Below are 17,264 nucleotides of genomic sequence, written 5' to 3' on the forward strand. Positions count from 1 at the left end.
ATTTTTAACGTAGTTCCAACTCCTGCTGTAGCTTAGTAACGCCTTCGCCCCTGTTGTCTCCATATTATTGACACAGACCATTATATTTCAAAATTTCCTCTCCTCTTCCAAGTTCTTTCTAGGTATCCTTAATCCGGTATAAAGTGGTAAACACTCTCCTATAATCTCTCTTGCCACTGCATAAGATACTACCACTGTAAATGTCAAATCCTCTATGGCTACAACCTATTTGCAGTTTGCACGCCCCCCCCCCGAACTCTCTTCTAATCCATACTTAGCATCCTCCTGCAGTCTTCATCTTCAACTCCACAGCAACATTGCATCCTACCCACTTGATAGCACCAAAAACTGTAGCACTTTCTTCTCTGCCTCTGCTGAGATCTTCTTCCCCTCTTGATTGGCAGACATATTCCATATCCTGTGTTTTTCTACGAGGTATAACTCTGGATTAATCCAGCAAGATATCCATTTCATCTCTTTGCTTCACAGTAATGCAACATAGCAATGCAAGCTAGTGTGTTAAGGCAAAAATTATATCCCACAGGTATAGTATTTTGAAACAGTTTCACGTTGCACATCCAGCAGTTTTGAAACAGTACCTGTGCAACCAAATCTAATCTTCACTGGAAGTAGCATACCTCTAAAGCTAACAAAGCCCTTCAGATCAAGATTATATTTCCCACTGTTCAAAGACATGTAGATTAGGCAAATTTGCCATTCAATATTGCCCAGAGTGTCCAGGGATGTGGTGGGTTAGCCATGGGAATTAGAGGGATAGGGTAAGGGGATAAATTTGGGTGGTTTGCTCTTTGGATTGTCAGTGTGGACTTGTTGGGCCATATGACCTTTTTCCACTCTGTAGGGATTCTGTGAAAGTAAGCCATGATATTTTTAAACATTTGTTATTACACTGCATAAATAGTCACCCAAGCATTTCAGTGGAGTGGTGGTGGCAGTACGTATGCATGTGTGAATCAAGTATAATGTCAGTGGAGAAAATGGAGCACCATTCTACTTTTTTGCATTCAAACAAGGCATAGTTCGCCAATGTAGACTTAACCACAACAATTTTGTGCAAGAAATTTCAAGAATCAAATATCTATGTTTTTAAAGTATCTTGTGCCCCATTTGCCCACATCAGTTATGTTCTTGTTATTTTGTAATTTAAAGTAGATTCAGAAATTTGAGAGTTGATATTGTTACAAAAGGATGCTGCACTCATCTGTGTAATAAAAGGGGGCACATTATGATAAACACTTACAGAACTCTGACAGACAGTGTATATATTGGCTGAAATTTTTAATCCTGGGTCAAAGACCTGGCTGGTAGTTCAGTTCCAGTTCCTGGCACTGCACAGTGAATTTCAAACTTGTCCATCAAAATTATTCAAGGGTCAGGCAGGCTGTGGGCTTCCCAGCTTGAGGCTGAAGGGTCAAAAAATGTCCTCCAGCACTGGGAGTTGCTAAGTCATGATGGTGGAAAGAGAAGGCAAATCAACATGGAAACATATTGTACAATAGAGGTCAAGTAGTTTTTAAAATTTCATGCAATCGCAGCGGCTTGGCCATATTCCTGTCAGATCAATTGGTCTAGGATAGAGCCAGCAGCAGCAGGGGCAACCTGGCAGAAATTACAGGTTGGAAGCTCCAAAGTGTGATCGATCACATTCCTGGAACCCACCACTTCACTCCCAACCCTAAGCTAACCATTGTCAGCATTGCCAGCCAAAAGTCTCAGTTGGCACAGAAACAATGAGCCTGACTTAACTGCCAACCGGCTTTAAATTTTAAATAAAGTTTCAACTAATTCATTTAACAGGTTTTGCAACCCACCTTCCTTTCTTTTCTGTCCCTTCTGGTTCCAGTATTATAATTTCTTCCTCTTCACTATCTGAAAGTTGGATAACGTCAGCTATATAAAAAGAAGATGAATAGTTAGCAAGTCTTCAATGTTAAACTGAACATTAAACAATGCAGATGTGCCATATTTACCATCTGTATACATGTTTGCTCTTTCATTATCATTTCGCAAACTCTGGGCACATGGTTCAGGAACAATATCCTCTTCATCATCTTCTTCCTCTTCCTCTAGATCATCGATCATCCATTCATTTTGGATCCCTTCCCCAATTTGACCTGTTCCAGGAGCACGCACAATTGGTTTTGGAATACTGTTTTTAGTTAAGAAAAACATTACCTGAACAGTATAAAACCTTTATGAAAAAGGAAACATGTATATTATGCTTTCACAAAAAAAATTGCTACTACTGATGGGCACTCAGGGTTTGAGTACATTGAAGTTATTACACAGTAGTTTGCCAATGTAGTCTTAGTTGTAGTTTTGTAATCCAGAAATAATCAAGTTGTGTCCTCATTTCCTATATTACTTCCATAGTCTTCTGCCACCCAGTGTTTATAATTATGACACACTTGCGTATGATGCTAGAATTAAAATATCAAAATCTGAACTATCCATTGACATTCCCTATACTTGGACTCATTTCTAAAACGTCATATTGGACTTAAAACATTAATCCCATTTCTTTCTCCACAAATGCTGCCAGACTCACTCCACAATTTGGAGATTTTACACCTTGTACAAAAGATGTTTAATTACCTTGTCAGTGTTGTCTATCTAACTATGCTTTTAAAAGTCAGTGCATTTTTCATCCAATTGAGGATCTCCCATTTGTTGATATCTAGTTGTTGCATTTCTTGAGGGAAGCCTTCAGGTAGCTTGAAATGTTTCCTTTGTCCTACTCTCATCCAAATGCTTTCCTTGAGATGGGTGATGAAAATTTGCTTTGGCTGTCAGAAATCAGACATCTTAAGCAAGCAACCAGGCCAGTGAAGTTGGTTTTAAATAACCACGTCCTTTGATGCTATTGTTAATGGCTGCTTCAAGGACACTGATGTTAATATGCCTATCATCCCAGCTGGTGCTGAGAATCCTTCTCAAACTGCATTGACAGTATTTCAAGAGCTCTGAAGTGGTATCTATACGTAATCCAAGTTTTGGGGCCACATATAAGAGTCAAAGGATGTCACTGTTGAAGACTCTTATTCTCAGGTGCCTGAAGGCAGTACTCGCAGATTCAATGTGATGTTGAAATTCCACACCAATATCAGCCTTAGGTGAGAGGTTGCTTCCTAGGTAGGAGAAAATGTTTCACATTTGGGAGGATTTCTTCATTTCAATGGAGAGATGGGCAGGAACTTGACCTAGCACAGCTTAATAGAGGATTTGATTCTTCTTGAGGCTGACACCAATTCTTCGGTATGCTTCTCCGAAGATCCTTAAGGCTGTCTGAACATCTATTTCTGAGTATGTCATCCACATACTGAAGATCCATAAGTGAGATCAATGTTGTCTTCTTTTTGGATTTCAACTGGTCAAGTTTGACAAGTTTTCCGCCCATCCAGTAAACAATGTCCAAACCATTGCGAAACTTGTTCTTGAGAATAGGGGTGATGAAGTTGCAGAAAACAGGGGAGGGTGGTGACAGATACCTGCTTGACCTGTATGTTGACTTTAAAAAAAATTCTCATATTACCATTGGAAAGAACCAGCGGAGGAGACTCAGTGGATGTTGATGAATTTCTCTGGACCGCCAACCTTTGACAGCATCTTCCATAATACTTTCCCACTGTATTAGTTAAAAGTTTTGGTTGGACCAATAAAGATCACGTAAAGCAGTTGTTGTTTTTTCTGCTACTTCTCTTGTGAGTTGCAAAACTGTGGAATTACTGAGAGTGTACCATGAGACAGTAGTATCCGCTATTGCTGGAGTCTGAGATAACAAGGTGTGGAGCTGGATGAATGCAGGAGGCCAGGCAGCATCAGAGGAGCAGGAAAGCTGGCGTTTTGAGTCTGGACCCTTCTTCAGAAAAAAGATAATCTCATAGATGCACTTGAGATGTCACGCTGTCTTGGATCTGCTCTAAATGCATGTAACAGTGTTTTACAGTATAGAACTAGGCCATTCTATTCAACAAGTCTCCGTCAGTGCAGATGTTCCACAGGAGCATCATTGCATCTTATTTCACATTACTCTTCATTCACAACTACAAATTGCTGGTCAATAGTTAGATATGACAAAATTATTAGTGACAGTTCAGTTGGTACCAATTCCATGACAAAATCAGATACTTGTGGGTCCAAATCCCATTCTGACAATTTGAGCCTAAAACTTTACGTTGACACTCAAGTGCAGTACCAAGGAAGTGTTATACCATCTTTAGATGCAGTCTTTCAGATGAAATATTAAACCAAGGAATGTAAAAGAATCCACTAACTCACTTGAAGAAATGCCAGAGTTATTCTGATGCCCTGGCTAATATTCTTCAGTTAACCTGATTTAAAGAAACATCATCTGGTAATTACTACATTGCTCCTGTGGGATGTTGCTGTATGTAAAATGACTTTGTTTGCCACATTACAACAATAACCACACCCTTTTTATAGCCCTTTGGGATGAATCAAGGTTGTGAAAACTGCTGTATATGTGCAAATTTGTCTTCAGTTTCTTTCCCTTATTCAAATACAGTGTCGGACTTTGCAAATTTGCTTTTTCTTGCTCTAGAACATTGTAGGCAATATCCTATCACGTTTGGTGCGTGCAAACTCATGTTAAAAATCAAAGGTTTAAACAAGGGTTTGATTCAGCGTTTTAACATGATGAAAACAAATGACTGGCTTGAACCATTAAAATGTAAACATTGAAGCTCATTCCAAAACAGATAAAACATTTTTTAGCAAATTAATCTTTAGCTTTAAGTTAATACAAGTAACTAGGCCATTAAGCAAAAGATACTGTAGTGTGGGCGGTTCAGCCTTTGATACAATCTCTTCAACTTGCTCTTCAACACCGTCTGTATCCACTGGAGTTTCATCTAGCTTAAAGGCAGTGATTCGTTTATTTGGTATGGATTCTGCAAAACCAAACTTCCCACCTTCTTTCCTGCCCAATGCAAAATTTACAGATAATTTATTAAGCTTTTGCATAAAATCTTACCAATTGAGTTTACAAGTGTTATGAATAAATTTGCTTAAGCTTTGTTTTACAACTTTATATCCACCATTTTCTGGAGGGCAGCCAGGACACTCCAGTACACCGTTTGAAATTCCAGCAGACTTCCATCAGTCTCCTGCTAGAACTTCAAAATCCATCAGAAAACAGCTGAAAACCTGAACTACCATTTCCAGGAGTATTACATTGCAAAAAAAAATGAACTTCACTGGAGGGGACCTCTTGTACAGGAGGTTTCTACTCATTAAAACAGTGGAACGTACTATAATACTGAAGTCTGGTATAAATGCCAGAATTTTTCAAAAAATAAATTGTTGGGTTTTTGCCCTTTGCAAGACCCATGTGCAAGAATGTACAACAATTGAGGCCACATGCGGCAGCATATAAACTAATGATGCAAGTGAAGATATATGAAGAGTTTGTTTTTAAAAAAACAACTGATACACGGAACTTTGGAGGTCTGGGTTTTCACTGGAGTTGGGATGGACATGAGAGCCTAAAAACATATAAAGGCGGGTCCCAACTGCAGGATTCGTCAGGAATATGCAATTTTCGGGAGTGCCTTTTAAGGCCGTGACCCGGTTCAGGTTGAAATCCCACAACTGACACGACCAACCTAGTTGGCTCCATTGTGAACACAGGCAAGGTCTAGCCCTCAATTTTTATGAAGTCAGGCCAGCTTTTAGAAGTTGTGATTCATGAGGACTTATATACTTACCGGTAAGGTCCTCAGGAGTGTTGCTGAAAAGAGATCTTGCAGTGCAGGTTCATTGTTCCTTGAAAGTGAAGGCACAGGTAAATAGGACAGTGAAGGCGGCATTTGGTATGCTGCCTTTATTGGTCAGTGCATTGAGTACAGGATTTGCGAGGTCATGGTACGGATGAACAAGACATTGGGTCAGCCACTTTTGGAGTATTACATACAATTCTGGTCCGCCTCCTATAGGAAAAATGTCCTGAAGCTAGAAAGGGTTCAGAAAAGATTTATAAGGATATTGGAGGGTTTGAGCTATAGAGGGAAGGTGAATAGGTTGAGGTTATTTTCCCAGGATTGGTGAAGACTGAGAGGTGACCTTATAGACATTTATAAAATTATGAGGGGCACGAATAAGGTAAATAGACAAGGTCTTTTCCCCAGGATAGGCAAGTCCAAAATTAGACAGCATAGGTTTAAGCCGAGATGGGAACGATACCAGAAGAATGTAAGGGGTAACTCTTTCACGCAGAGGGCGGTGCGTGCATAGAATGACGTGCCAGAGGGAGTGGTGGAGGCTGGTATGATTCCAACGTTTAAAAGGCATCTGGATGGGTATATGAAAAGGAAGGGTTCAAAAGGATTTGGGCCAAATGCTGGCAAATGGGGCTAGGTTTATATAGGATATCCGGCTGGCATGGACAGGTTGGACCGAAAGGTCCATTTCCGTACTGTATATCTCTACGGCTCAATGACACCTCAAGAGTTGTCATGAGTTATAACTCTGCAACGATGGCACCTTTTGAAAGGCCTGTTCTAAAAAGGATTCTCTTACCCAACCCCATCCCCAAGCAAGTCAAGGTGTGCCCCTCTTCCCACTGATCCACTCCATTCACCCTATAAAAGCATATGAACCCTACAGTATAACTTGGATGAGGGGAAAAAAGCTTTTAAAATTTCATAAGTTTATGCTGTGTTTACAAAAATGACTTGTTATTAAAGGCCCATCATCTAGACCTCTTAAAGATTTAAAAACTAAAACTGCAAAGCACTTTAATTCACCAAATGTTGAAGAAATAAGTTGTGAAGGTGACAGCGAACAGAGCCAGAGCTGTCAACCAAGGGCTCAGGTTATTTAAGAATCTAATGGTTCTCTGGGCTTATTCAAAAATACAGCGTAAGGCCATTTAAACAGCCTGCCCAGTAGCTTGCAACCCTTTGAGTCTGCATCCAAATATTATCCAAGATCCAGCTTGTCTGAATGCAGCTGTTAACCCATCCTCAACAATCAATGTCCCATCCTCTAAGCACTTTCTTCTGAAGCAGGTAGACTGAGCTGGGAAATTTTTCAACTCCTATTCAGTAAGTTGAGGATAAAAACCTTGTCCTGACTCAGCCTATTCACAGATCGTTGGAGTTCCAATCCAAAAAAAAATTCTTTTTTTCAAAAGTGTTTTTCCATAAAACACATTCAATTAAGAGTTTAAACACAAACTTGCCTGACTTTCTTATCGTTTTCAAGAGCTTTTTGCATCAACTCTGTGATTTCTGCCACCTTCACACCAGCTATTTTAGTACAACGGAGAACCTAAAATAAAATGATAAGGTTATTGCTCTTCCTTGTTCACATTTCTCCTGGAAATGTTAATTTTTGTAGGAGTCCATAGCAGCTCACCATTACCTCATCCAATTAATTACTCTTTTCATGGTATCCCAGATAGCGCATATCACTATAAAGGGCATCAAAGCTGAGATTTAGCATGTCCTATCCTTCACATAACCATTATAAATAGTTGATTTATGAAAAAGTGTTAGAAATAGAAAATACTCAAGCAGACACTGCAACAATCTGTAGGATCTTTAAAGTAGTAAAATGTCTTAGGATTTCAATAGAAGTATAAGGAGATAGTCAAGATCAAGCCTTTCGTCATTTGCCCCAAGGAGCCTATTAACCAGGAAAGAGGTTGAGAAGCCAAGGGGTTTGGGGAATTAACACACTGCTTAGGAAAGCAAAACGATGAGCAGTGAAGCAGTTAAAAATAGGGAATTTACAAAGAGGCTAGAAGAGAAGTATGGAGATCTTAAGAAGTTGTTGGGCTCCAAAGGGGTCTAGGCATGGGGAGCACGCAAGACCTTGGAAGAATCTGAAAAATAGGGCTAAAATTTTAAAAATTGAGACATTGCTCAAGCAAGATGACAAACATGCCAATGCCTCAGCATCATCCTCAGAACATCGGTTCAGAGCCACAATACCTAACTAATTGAACATCACGGATGAACGGTTTGAGGATGTATCTATGAAGATAGACAAGGGAGAACCAGTGGATGTAGTGTACCTGGACTTTCAGAAAGCCTTTGATAAAGTCCCGCATAGGAGACTGATGAACAAAATTAGGGCACATGGTATTGGGGGAAAAATACTGACTTGGATTAAAATTTGGCTGGCTGACAGGAAGCAAAGAGTAGTGATAAACGGGTCCCTGTTGGAATGGCAGGCAGTGACCAGTGCGGTACCACAAGGTTTGGTACTGGGACCGCAGCTGTTTATGATATACATTAATGATATAGACGAAGGCATTAAAAATAATATTAGTAAATTTTCTGATGACACAAAGCTGGGTGGCAGTGTGAAATGTGAGGAGGATGTTATGAGAATACAGGGTGACTTGGACAGGCTAGGTGAGTGGATGGATGCATGGCAGATGCAGTTTAATGTGGATAAATGTGTGGTTATACACTTTGGTGGCAAGAACAGGAAGGCAGATTACTATCTCAATGGAGTCAAGTTAGGTAAAGGAGAAGTACAACGAGATCTAGGTGTTCTTGTACATCAGTCAATGAAAGCAAGCATGCAGGTACAGCAGGCAGTGACGAAAGCTAATAGCATGCTGGCCTTCATAACAAGAGGAATTGAGTATAGGAGCAAAGAGGTCCTTCTGCAGCTGTACAGGGCCCTGGTGAGACCGCACCTGGAGTATTGTATGCAGTTTTGGTCTCCAAATTTGAGGAAAGACACACTGGCTATTGAGGGAGTGCAGCGTAGGTTCACGAGGTCAATTCCTGGAATGGCGGGACTATCATATGTTGGAAGATAGGAGCGACTCGGCTTGTATACACTTGAGTTTAGAAGATGAGAGGGGATCTGATTTTGACATATAAGATTATTAAGGCATTGGACACTCTGGAGGCAGGACTCATGTTTCCGCTGATGGGTGAGTCCAGAACCAGAGGATACAGTTTAAAAATAAGGGGTAGGCCATTTAGAACAGAGTTGAGGAGAAACTTCTTCACCCAGACAGTGGTGGATATATGGAATGCTCTGCCCCAGAAGGCAGTGGAGGCCAACTCTCTGGATACTTGCAAGAAAGCAATAGACAGAGCTCTTAAAGATAGTGGAATCAAGGGTTATGGGGATAAGGCAGGAACAGGATACAGACTGTGGATGATCAGCCATGATCATAATGAATGGTGGTGCTGGCTCGAAGGGCCGAATGGCGTACTCCAGCACCTATTGTCTATTGTCTTAGCTCTAATTTGCATTAGATCTCATCACCGTACTTCATTCCACACCTTTCACAATGACAAACTCTTCCCTCCTCCCACCACACGCTCCTCTGCAGATCACAAAAGCAGGGAAGAAAATGGCCTGCAAAAGCTGGGCACGGTCAGACTTGAGATGATGGACCTCCAAGCTTGTACTTGGAGTGTGTGTGTGCGTGCGTGCATGTGTGTGTTCAGGGTAGGGGGATGGATGAATTAGACAGTAAAATCAGACAGTCTAGCTAGTAACTGTCTATTTCAGTACATTTATTTTGTCTACATTTGAGGCAATACAGTAATCTTATATTACACTGTTGCCAATCAGCTACTTCCTAGCCTTTTCATGCCATGTAGGCAGTTTTCCTCTCTCTCTATCCCTCGGCATATCTGACATTTCTGACTTTGAGAATCAGATTTGAATAGGGTCAATAATAATTAAGACCTATAGTTGTGCCACCAACTGGGACAGACAGCAAGTTGACAGGGGTGAATCACAGAACATGAGTGATGAGAAGTGAAGGTGAAAGGACGGTCCACAAAATGACTTGCTAACAGGCAAGTTTGGCTCCAAACTCTGGTACGTAGGGCAGAAATGCCAATTCTACAGGCCCAACCTTCCAAAGAAAAATGTTTATTGCACATCAACAGTCAAAAAGTATTTTAATGTCTGACAACAGTGTCAGAATGTGTTTTGAGCTGAGTCTATTTTCAAATTATATGGCATTTTGTTGCAAAGCATCAATATTTTGCAGTCTACCACAGCATGTGAGAAAATAATAAACTTATGGAAACTAGAGTTACTCTTAAACCAAGGATCTGTTACATAAGTTCTTCAAAAGAGAAGAAATACATTTTTAAAAATCCAGGTCTCATCATGCAACCTAATGCTCTCTAACTATTGTCCAATGCACCTAATATCACAGCTTAGTTCTGACTGTCCACCCCCCCTTCCCCCTTCACCTACCATATCACATTATTCAGTATCCACACGTACACTTTCATACAGAAAATATAGCTACACTATTCATTTTTAGATTGTAGGCTACACTTCATTGACAACAAACTCAAAGACACATTTAGATACTTATTACCAGGTTTTGAAAAATTGAACAGTTCCAAGGATCTCACCTTTGATCTCAATAGTTACAGTCCTAAAGGACACCTAACAACAACTCCCAAGCAAGGATTCCTGAACCTACCCCCAAGGTGCACAAATGTATTTCAGCTCTCCAAAGGGTATTCTGGCTACCCAAAAGAAATACACTGAGGACACACTTGTCCTCACCTGGTCTAATCTCCACACTCTAGGCATTCCAAAATCCTATTTCTTTGGAGGCAACTGGCCATATAAATTGCCAGCTGCCCCTGGGAACCGTATACGGGGGTAATACAACCCACCTCCGCAAAAATGAAAAACGCTAGTTTCAGGGTGAGGACTTGCAAATCTAATGCCTTCTGGCATCTGCACCATTGCAGATGCTCTCCATTACAATGGAAAACTGGGCCAATGCATCCTAAAAAAGGTTGGTGAACAGTTGGCACAAACACACATGTGGAAACGTGATGAGATAATGGATGTCTAGTTCCAAATTGTTTTTAAAAACTGTCGTGATTAGATATTAAATATTCCTGGAAAGGTAGAGAAGGAAAGGAAGCACAGTAGCAATATTTCTTGAGGAGAATATTGCTTTTCTGGAGACTGGGCAGGGGTGGCAGTGGGATAGGGATGGTGGCATTGTTTTTGACATGGAGATAATCTATTTATTCATTCAAGAATATGGGTTTTGTTGGCTAGGCTTGGCCAGCCTTTATTGCCCATCTTTAATTGCCCTTAAAGATTTGATGGTGAGTTGTCATGATCAGTTTTGGGTCAATAGTACACCTCCAGGATGTTGACAGTGGGAATTTAGCAACAGTAATACCATTGAACGTCAAGGTATGATGGATTCTTTCTTGATGGTCATTGCTTGGCGCTCATGTGGCATGAATTTACTTGCCATTTGTCAGCCTAAGCATGGATAGCCACCAAAAGGTTTGAAAAATTGTGGTATCTGTTCAGTTTGCGAAGTCTAGTCTCACCAGGTGTAAATAATCTGGTGTAAAGGGCCTTTGTTCCCCAGTCTAATCCTGATTACCTGAGCCGGATGAGAGTGTCAGAGGATGGCAGACTGATGAGGTATGTAGGCAATCACTCCCACTTATACATTCATATCTTTCCTTTCATGAAGGCTGCTGGGTTATCACAGAACATAGAACAGTACAGGCCCTTCAGCCCACGATGTTGTGCCGAACTTTTACCCAAAACCTAAGGTCTATCTAAACTCCACCACTACCATATATTATCATCCATATGCCCATCTAATAGCCGCTTTTAATGCCCCAATGAGGCTACCCTCTCCAGCAACGCATTCCACGCCTTTACCTCCGAGTAAAGAATCTACCTCTGACATCTTCCCGATATCTACCTCCTTTCACTTTAAAACCATGTCCCCTTGTAAAAGCTACCTCCACTCTAGGAAAAAGTCTCTGGCTGTCTATCTATACCCCTGATCATTTTGTACACCTCTATCAAGTCACCTCTCATCCTTTGTCATTCTGAAGAGAAAAGCCCTAGCTCTCTCAACCTTTCCTCGTAAGACCTTCCCTCCATTCAGGGCAACATCCTGGTAAGTCTCCTTTGCACTTTATCCAACGCTTCCACATCTTTCCTGTAATGAGCTGACAAGAACTGGACACAATACTCCAGATGTGGCTGAATCAGGCTTTTGTATAGCTGGAACGTAACTTCACAGCTCATCAACTCAATCCCTCTATTAATGAAAGCTAACACACCATATGCCTTCTTAACTACTCTATCCACCTGGATGGCAGCTTTCAAGGAACTGTGAACATGAACCCCAAGATCCCTCTGCTCCTCCAAACTGCCAAGAATCTTTCAGTTAACCCTGTATTCAGCTCCCAAATCTGTCCTACCAAGATGAATCACCTCACACTTTTCAGGGTTAAACTCCATCTGCCACTTCTTAGCCCAGCTCTGCATTCAATCAATGCCCCTTTGTAACCTAGCACAGCCCTCCGCACTGTCCATGATGTGGCTCACCCTCGTATCATCCGCAAACTTGCTAATCCATCCTTCCACTCCTTCATCCAAATTGTTTACTAAAAATCACAAACAGAAGAGGACCCAGAACTGATCCTTGTGGTACACCACTCGTAACTGAGCACCATTTGAATATTTTCTATCCACTACCATCCTTTGCCTTCTAAGGGCCAGCCAATTTGGAATTCAATCTGCCACATTTCGTCCTATCCCATGCCTCCTCACCTTCTGCATGAGCCTACCATGCAGAACTTTATCAAATGCCTTACTTAAATCCATGTATACCACATTCACTGCTCCACCTTCATCCACATTTTTGGCTACCTCTTCAAAGATATCAGTAAGGTTTGTGAGGCATGGTCTACCCCTCACAAATCCACGCTATCACGAATCAAACTATCCTTACTACTATATGGGCAAAGATAAGATCTTGCCTGTTGACATTTATGAAAACTATTTTAAAATCATTGGGCTTGGTAAAAAGGATGACATATTATTTCTTGATAGAGATAAAAATTGTAGACTGACTAATAAGAACATAAGAACTAGGAGCAGGAGTAGGCCATCTGGCCCCTCGAGCCTGCCCCACCATTTAATAAGATCATGGCTGATCTTTTTGGGACTCAGCTCCACTTATCTGCCCACTCACCATAGCCCTTAATTCCATTACTGTTCAAAAATTTATCTAGCCTTGCCTTAAAAACATTCAGCGAGGTAGCTTCAACCGATTCACTAGACAAGGAGCTCCACAGATTTGCAACCCTTTGGCTGAAGAAGTTCCTTCTAACCTCAGTCCTACATCTGCTTCCCTTTAGTTTGAGGCAATGCCTTCTAGTCCTAATTTCACCTGCTAGCAGAAACAACTCCCCTGCCTCCACCTTATCTATTCCCTTCATAATCTTATATGTTTCTAGAAGATCTGCCCTCATTCTTCTGAATTCCAATGAGTATAATCCCAATCTACTCGGTCTCTCCTCATATTCCAACCCTCTCAATTCTGGAATCAATTGAGTGAATCTCCTCTGCACCCCCTCCAGTGCTGGTATATCTCATCTCAAGTAAGGAGACAAAAACTGCACATAATACTCCAGCTGTGGCCTCACCAGAACTCTATACAGGTGCAGCACAGCCTCCCTGTTTTCAAACTCCATCCCTCTAGCAATGGCAGACAAAATTCCATTTGCCTTTTTAATTACCTGCTGTACCTGCAATCCTACTTCTAGCAATTCATGCACAAGGACACCCAAGTCCCTCTGCTCAGCAGCGTGTTGCAATGTTTTATCATTTAAAACATAGTCCATTTTCCTGTTATTCCTACCAAAATGGATGACCTCACACTTATCAACACTGTACTCCATCTGCGAGACCTTTGCCCACTCACTATGTATATCCTTCTGTAGACTTTTCAGTGTCTTCTGCACACCTTGCTCTACCACTCACCTTAGTGTCATCTGCAAGTTTTGACATACGACACTTCGACTCCAACTCCAAATCATCAATGTAAATTGTAAACAATTGCAGTCCCAACACTGTTCCCTGAGGCACACCACTAGTCACTGACTGCCAACCAGAAAAATACCCATTTACCCCTACTCTTTTGCTTTCTACTGGTCAACCAATCCTCAATCCACGCCAATACCTTACCTGTAATACTGTGCGGCTTTATCTGATGTAGCAGCCTTTGGTATGAAACCGTGTCAAATGCCTTCTGGAAATCCAGATACACCACATCCACAAGTTCCCCATTGTCCATCTTGCAAGTAATGTCCCCAAAGAATTCCACCAAATTAGTTCAACATGACCTACCCTGCATGTACTCATGCTGGGTGTTCCCAACGGGAGAGTTTATATCCAGATGTCTTGCTATTTCTTCCTTAATGATAGATTCAAGCATTTTCCCCATTACTGAAGTTAAGTTAACTGACCTATAGTTACCTGCTTTTTGTCTACTTCCTTTTTTACACAGTGGCTATTTTACAATCTGCTGGAGCTACCCCAGAGTCCAGTGAATTTTGGTAAATAATTACTGGTACATATTTCCCCCCATCACCTCTTTTAGTACCCTGGGATGCATTTCATCGGGGCCAGGAGACTTGTCTACCTTTGGCTCCCTTAGCTTGCCCAGCTCTGCCTCCTTAGCGATAATGATAGTTTCTAGGTCCTCACCTGCCATAGCCTTCTTGCCATTAGTTTTCGGCATGTTATATGTGTCTTCCACAGTGAAGATCGACACTAAGTAACTGTTTAATGTCTCGGCTATTTCCTCATTCCCAGTTATTAAATTGGCCTTCTCATCTGCTAAAGGACCAATGTTTACCTTCGCCACTCTTTTACTATTTACATATTTATAGAAACGTTTGCTGCTTGTTTTTACATTCTGAGCTAGTTTACTCTCATAAGCTATCTTACTTTTCTTTATAACTTTTTTTGTGACTTTCTGTTGGCCTTTAAAGATTTCCCAGTCTATTAGTTTCCTACTACTCTTTGCTTTGTTGTATGTTTTTTTTCCCAATATGATACTTTCCTTTATTTCCTTAGACATCCATCGCTGGCTCTCTTTTCCTACAGTTCTTCTTTATCACTGGAATATACTTCTGCTGAGCACTGTGAAAAATTGTTTGAAAGTCCTCCACTGTTCTTCAATTGACCACCATAAAGTTTTTGCTCCCATTCCACCTTAGCTAACTCCTCCCTCATTCCTTCATAGTCTCCTTTGTTTAAGCACAGAACATAGGTACTGGATTTAACCTTCTCATGCTCCATCTGTACTTTAAATTTGACCATACTGTGATCGCGCCTTCCGAGAGGATCCCTAATGTGACTGATGTCACCCATTTGCAGCTTGTAACGTCTTCCCCACCTTCCCCATTCTAGGCTGAATCCTACTGAGAGCGCAACTGTCTCAATGATTTGAATATCAGAAGAAAAACAGAGTGAAAAATTATTGTCACACATTTTTCCACTGGAATACAAAGTACACATACATATAAATCAGTGCTTGCAGGAGCATGTTCGTTTAAATATTGTTTTTGATTGCCAGTTCATGGTCATAATGTCTTGTAGTGCATTCATGCATATTGAGATCCAACTGAAACCAATACATCAAGGAGTACAGATTAACTATAATGAATGGAAAAACTAAGTGATTGCATCACATATAATTAACATTTATCCAAAATAATCGGGCCTACAGACATCAAATCAATCTATTGGAGAAACCTGGATGATGCAATTTGGTGCATTATCTTTAAAAACAGTCTGGAACGCATCCTGTTATGTCAAATACACAAGAAAATTTCAAATGAAAATGCCTTCTATAACCTTTCAAACAAAAACATCTCTCAGCTCCAGGCATCCGGGTTTAATTCCGGTCTCAGGAAACTGTGTGTGGACTTTGCACACAGTCTCCCCATATCCGTCTGGGTTTCCAGCACATGCTCTGGTTTTCTCCCCACAGTCGAAAAGATGTACAGGTTAGGTGCAGTTAAAATCGTTACAGAGATAGTAGGAAATGCCGATGCTGGAGAATCTGAGATAACACAGAGTAAAGCTGGATAAACACAGTACACCAAGCAGCATCAGAGGAGCAGGAAAGCTTGACGTTTTGGGTCGGGACCTGAAATGTCAAGCTTTCCTGCTCCTCTGAGGCTGCTTGGCCTGCTGTGTTTATCCAGCTTCACAGTGTGTTATTACAGGTTAGGTGTATTGGCCAAGATATGTGCGGGGTTACAGGATTGGTGGTGGTGGTGGTGGTGGGGGGAGGTTGAGTTATGGGTGGGATGCTCTTCAGAAGGTTAATGCAGATTGAATGGTCTCTTTCCATGTTCTAGGGATTCTACAATTCTAGTCTAGTGCTAAATCAGTATTAGGATGTCCACTATACAACTGTTGTATTAACAAACTAAATAGCAGTTAATGTTAGATAATAGGAGAGTACTTCTGAAAAATTAGAATCTGGATGAAATAATTCTGGGCAAAAAGTGTGGAAAGATAGATCTTTATATATTTTTAAAGAAAGACAAGAGAATACAACAGTAATAACGTAACAATGTAAACGCAATGCAAACACATGTACAACCAATAACATTGGAAATTGCACTCCCAAAATGTTTAACAATTTTAAGACTACTGGAAACTATTTTGACATGAAATTGCTCCTAACATTTAAACAGTTTAGATCTATGCAGCATCTTCCATATGCTCAGGAGTCCCAAAGCAGTTTACATTAGTTGGATTAGTTTTCAAAATTGCAGTCAATCATACAACATTCCTCGAACAAATGGGTATTTCACTTATTTCTATTGAATTTAGCTAAGAAAAGAATGGCAACTATGACATCAGAATAAGTAGCCCCCTAGAATTTTTTAGGCTCATCTGAACAGGCAAATATTGAAAAGGCAGCATCATTCTTAGGACTGCATAATGTTACTAGTGGGGTACAAGGGCTAACTGTTCACAATCTAGATAAACAATTTGGATGTGAGGACCAAGTATAATATTTCTAAATTTGTTGATGACACCAAACTGGAAGAAAATGTTGGTTGTAAAGAGGGTCCAAGGAGGTTTCACAATGGACAGACTAAGTAAATAGGCTAGAACATGGCAGGTGGACTATAAACATAGCCCAGAGGACTTGTAAGTCGATTCCTTGTTCTGGTTCAAGATAATCTCCAGAAACCTACTGATTTCTGGAGACTTACAATATTAAGGAATATGAAGATGATACAGAAAAATTGCATGGAGGAGATGACCAGCCATGGTAGAGATTGGTAGGGCAGGTTTGATGTGGTAAATGACTTCCCCCGTTTCTACACACTTCTAATAATGCAGCATCCCTTTAGTAACTGAAAGGTGAATAATTTGCTCAAAGCATACAGCACTTCAATATTTGAAAGAGAAAG

General features: G+C 40.7%; 1 protein-coding gene across 1 annotated transcript in view; it reads right to left on the minus strand.

The window, feature by feature from the left end:
• exosc9 (exosome component 9) overlaps positions 1-17,264 on the minus strand; it is a 74,445-nt gene that overhangs the window by 6,257 nt on the left and 50,924 nt on the right. The window contains exons 8-11 of the mRNA XM_059644674.1: positions 7,223-7,311; positions 4,814-4,960; positions 1,992-2,170; positions 1,833-1,911 (exon numbers count right to left, since the gene is read on the minus strand). Of these exons, the coding sequence (XP_059500657.1) occupies positions 1,833-1,911; positions 1,992-2,170; positions 4,814-4,960; positions 7,223-7,311 (494 nt within the window). The remainder of the gene's footprint in view (positions 1-1,832; positions 1,912-1,991; positions 2,171-4,813; positions 4,961-7,222; positions 7,312-17,264) is intronic.

The sequence above is a fragment of the Stegostoma tigrinum genome, chromosome 1 (assembly GCF_030684315.1).
Source record: "Stegostoma tigrinum isolate sSteTig4 chromosome 1, sSteTig4.hap1, whole genome shotgun sequence".
Taxonomy (NCBI): domain Eukaryota; kingdom Metazoa; phylum Chordata; class Chondrichthyes; order Orectolobiformes; family Stegostomatidae; genus Stegostoma; species Stegostoma tigrinum.